The following is a 4,637-nucleotide window of genomic DNA, read 5'->3' on the forward strand; positions in this document are numbered from 1 at the left end:
ATATATATATATATATTATATATATTAAACTCACTGGTGGTGATTATTAAACTGGTGGTCAGGTCACTGGTCACACTATCAGCAACTTGCAAGTAGTACTCCTAAGCACTTAAGCAGACAATCACAATATATATTATACTGGTGGTCAGTGTGGTCACAATGGCAGTGTGGCACTCTGGCAGCAAAAGTGTGCACTGTACGTTATATGTACTCCTGAGTCCTGCTCTCAGACTCTAACTGCTCCCCACTGTCAGTGTCTCCCCCACAAGTCAGATATACAGTCACACTATCTATCACTTCAGCAAGTAGTAGTACTCCTCCTAATGCTCCCCAAAATTACTACTGTGTCTCTCTCTACTGTCTCACTCTCTTCTCTATAAACGGAGAGGACGCCAGCCACGTCCTCTCCCTATGAATCTCAATGCACGTGTGAAAATGGCGGCGACGCGCGGCTCCTTATATAGAATCCGAGCCTCGCGAGAATCCGACAGCGGGATGATGACGTTCGGGCGCGCTCGGGTTAACCGAGCAAGGCGGGAAGATCTGAGTAGCTCGGACCCGTGGAAAAAAAGCTGAAGTTCGGGCGGGTTCGGATTCCGAGGAACCGGACCCGCTCATCTCTACTTTTCACATTAGTTTTGTAAAAATAATGTTAATAAATATACCCCTAAGTAGATTGTTCTGCATGATGTCCCTTTATATTGTGGGTGCGTCCCTTAGTATAACTGATCCTGCACCTATAATCTGAGTGACAGCTCCCCCTCCCCCTGTGTGCAGAATGTGACTGCACTGTATCTGAGTGTCAGAGACTTTCACTTTCATTTCCCTCTCCTGCTGCAGCGATGGCGTCTGCTGATCTGAGACAGGAGCTGGACTGTTCCATCTGCCTGAGCATTTATACAGATCCCGTATCACTGAGATGTGGCCACAGCTTCTGCCGGGTCTGTATTGATCATGTGCTGGATACACAGGAGGGGGCTGGAGTATATAGCTGTCCTGACTGCAGAGCAGAGAGTCAGGAGCGTCCTGCACTGATACGGAACATTCCTCTGTGTAACATACTGGGGAGGTTCCTGTCTACTCGCCCAGATCAGGAGGAGACTGGGATCCTCTGCACTTACTGTATTCACTCTCCTGTACCTGCTGCTAAATCCTGTCTGCATTGTGAGGCTTCTCTGTGTGATAATCACCTGAGAGTACACAGCAAGTCACCAGAGCACGTCTTATGTGACCCCACCACTGCCCTGGGGAACAGGAAATGCTCCGTCCATAAGAAGATCCTGGAGTATTACTGCACTGAGGACTCTGTCTGTATCTGTGTGTCCTGCAGGCTGGATGGAGAACATCGGGGACACCTGGTGGAGATGTTGGTTGAGGCCTCTGAGAAGAAGAAGGAGAAGCTGAGAAATGTTCTGCAGAAACTGACCGCAAAGAGAGCGGAGACTGAGAAAAGAGTGCAGAGTCTGCAGGAGTGCAGGAGAGAAGATCAGAGAAAAGCAGCTGGTGTAACAGAGACAGTCACTGCCCTGTTTAGAGACATCAGGAGACAGCTGGAAGACCTGGAGAAGAGAGTCCTGAGTGAGATCTCCAGGCAGGAACAGCGCGTTTCACTCTCAGTCTCTGATCTGATCCAGCAGCTGGAAATAAAGAAGGATGAGCTGTCCGGGAAGATGCGTCACATTGAGGAGCTGTGTAACATGTCTGATCCAGTGACTGTCTTACAGGAACCAGACACAGGGGACTTGTGTGATACTGAGGACACAGAGAGACATGATAACCAGGTCCGTGGTGCAGGAGATCTGGATGTGGGTCTCATCTCAGGGACATTACACACATTATCTGATATAACAGGTATAAATACAGGGATCTATGTGCAGGAGGCTACAGACATATTACTGGATGTAACCACAGCTGGTGATTATATACAGATATCAGGTGACAGGAAAACTGCATCCAGGTCACAGATAAACCAGAATCACCCAGTAACACCAGAGAGATTTCAGAGTTATCCTCAGGTAATAAGCAGCAGGAGATTCTCCTCAGGGCGACATTACTGGGAGGTGGATGTCAGTAAGTCAGTGGTGTGGATGGTGGGGATGTGTTATCCCAGTATAGACAGGATAGGAGATCAGTCACTCATTGGATGTAATAACAAGTCCTGGTGTGTGTATAGGTGTAATAATCAGTACTCAGTGATACATGACAGTACAGAGATCCAGTTACCTGACAATACCCCCTGTGACAGAGTGAGGGTGTATCTGGATTATGGGGCAGGACAGCTGTCCTTTTATTCTCTGTGTGACCCCGTCAGACACTTACACACCTACACTGCCGCCCTCACTGAGCCCCTCCATGCTTCACTAGGTATATGGAATGGGTGTATAACTATATGTGGCGGAGTCAGGAGCTGAGAGGAATTACCATAAATAATCTACCCAGATACTGGTGACATCATAGGGAAGGCAATCCGATTGGTGTAATATTCAGTATGATGTAGTGGGTGGAGCTACATCTGAGCCCCTGCCCCTCCTGTGTAACCAGATGACCAGTGTGTCTTAGAAATGGCCGTCGGTGTGTTTGCTATCGATGGTTGCCATTGATGGCAAAACTGTGAGTGGCCATTGATGGTCATCAACTATGCTATAGGAAACCGTCTATGGCAGGCATATCCAAACTGCGGCCCTCCAGCTGTTGTGAAACTACATATCCCAGCATGCCCTGACACAGTTTTACTGTCAGAGAATGCTAAAGCTGTGTCAGGGCATTCTGGGATGTGTAGTTTCTCAACAGCTGGAGGGCCGCAGTTTGGACATGCCTGCAGAGCCGGATTAAGGCTTCGGGGGGCCCGGGGTACTTAAAACAAGGGGGCCCTAAGGTCTAAAATTAAATAAATAAATATATATATATATATATATATATATATATATATATATATATATTATTCACACATATACACACAGCAGAATAGCTTGGCACTCAGGACAAAACTGCAAAATGTAGGGTGCCTTCTCAAAGAAATTAATAATCACCAGTATGTTACGTATAAGAATGAGGCGACACTCCAGGGTGAGTCAAGAATCATGTGTATTAAAAATTCAGCATAATTCCAAACATGTCAACGTTTAAAGGTCCGCAGACCTTTTCGTCAGGACGTACAGCAAAGTCACTTTGTATAAATACACGGGCACACACATATATATATATATATATATATATATATACATACATACACATACATATATTTACATATATATACACATATATATATATACATATATATATATATATATATACACACATATATATAATATATATATAATACATATATCTACCCATAACATTAATTTCAATTTTAATAACAAAAAAAGGGTAATGCAGCCTATGTATATGTGTTTGTGTGTATATACATATATATATTGTAACACTGCAGGGGTGCAAGGCGCCTCTTCCTGGGGAATATGGCAGCACGCAGCAGCTGAGGAACAACGCAAGTCCAGTTTCTGGTACAACTGACCCCGGCCAGTTTTATTGAAACAGAAAAATAAAACAAAACACCAAAAGAAAATACCTTGCCTGTCCGGCACTAACTAAACACAAGATATTCCTAACTGTCACTAAACAAAAACAGAGTTCTCCCGTAAATACTGTATGGCTCACTTGTATCAGAAGCGTGTTTCTTCCACACAGATTCTGCAGCCTTCCCAGGCAGTCTGCCCATACTAATCAGGCTAGCAGCCCTATAACACTCTTACACAGCTGAAACCCTGAACTCTGTGAGGCCAAAGACCCGAACTGGGCCCAATGTCTAGAACTCTCTTTATCTCTCTCTTAGAGCCTATACCCCGCTTTTACAGCAAACTGAAAAGGTTCTGACAAAACCAAAAGCATTTTTCCTAGAAGTTAACACTTTCTAAAACATGTAAGACAAGAACCTGGGACAAACATACCTGCCCTCAAACACTATTCCAGTGTTCTTGTCACATATCCCCCTCCCCTGTTTCGACCTAGGGGCCGGAACACTTGTAGCCCCCAAACAGAAGATGCGAGACAATGCATCTGCGTTGGCCAATTGTGTTCCCGGTCTATGTTCAACAGTAAACTTAAAGTCCTGCAACGCTAGAAACCATCTAGTTACACGAGCATTCTTGCCTCTATTTACATACATCCATTTTAAAGGGGCATGGTCTGTCACTAGTCTGAATTGTCTACCCAAGAGGTAATATCTCAAGGTATCTAGTGCCCACTTAATGGCCAAAGCCTCCTTTTCCACAATGGCATACCTTTTTTCATGCTCATTGAGTTTCCTACTCAAATAAATGATAGGGTGTTCGTCCCCATCTCTGGTTTGGGACAGCACAGCCCCTATCCCTACCTCTGAGGCATCTGTCTGTACCACAAATTCTTTTGAAAAATCTGGTGTTATCAATACCGGTTGTGAACACAAAGCCACTTTTAACGCTTGGAACGCTTTTTCTGCATCAGGGTTCCATTTCACCATATTTGACTGCTTCCCTTTGGTAAGGTCTGACTACGGCACCGCCGTGGTCGCAAAATTGGGAATAAACCGTCTATAGTACCCAGTTATTCCCAAAAAAGCCCTTACCTGTTTTTTATTCACTGGACGAGGCCAGTTTTGA

At 44.9% G+C, this 4,637-nt stretch overlaps 1 protein-coding gene across 1 annotated transcript; it reads left to right on the forward strand.

The window, feature by feature from the left end:
• The first annotated feature begins 842 nt into the window (after window positions 1-842).
• Window positions 843-2,411, forward strand: LOC134929694 (E3 ubiquitin-protein ligase TRIM11-like). Its single transcript, XM_063925273.1, has one exon. It carries the CDS (start codon window positions 843-845, stop codon window positions 2,409-2,411), a length of 1,569 nt encoding a protein of 522 aa, XP_063781343.1.
• Window positions 2,412-4,637: the final 2,226 nt, after the last annotated feature.

This window comes from Pseudophryne corroboree, chromosome 5 (assembly GCF_028390025.1).
Source record: "Pseudophryne corroboree isolate aPseCor3 chromosome 5, aPseCor3.hap2, whole genome shotgun sequence".
Lineage (NCBI taxonomy): Eukaryota > Metazoa > Chordata > Amphibia > Anura > Myobatrachidae > Pseudophryne > Pseudophryne corroboree.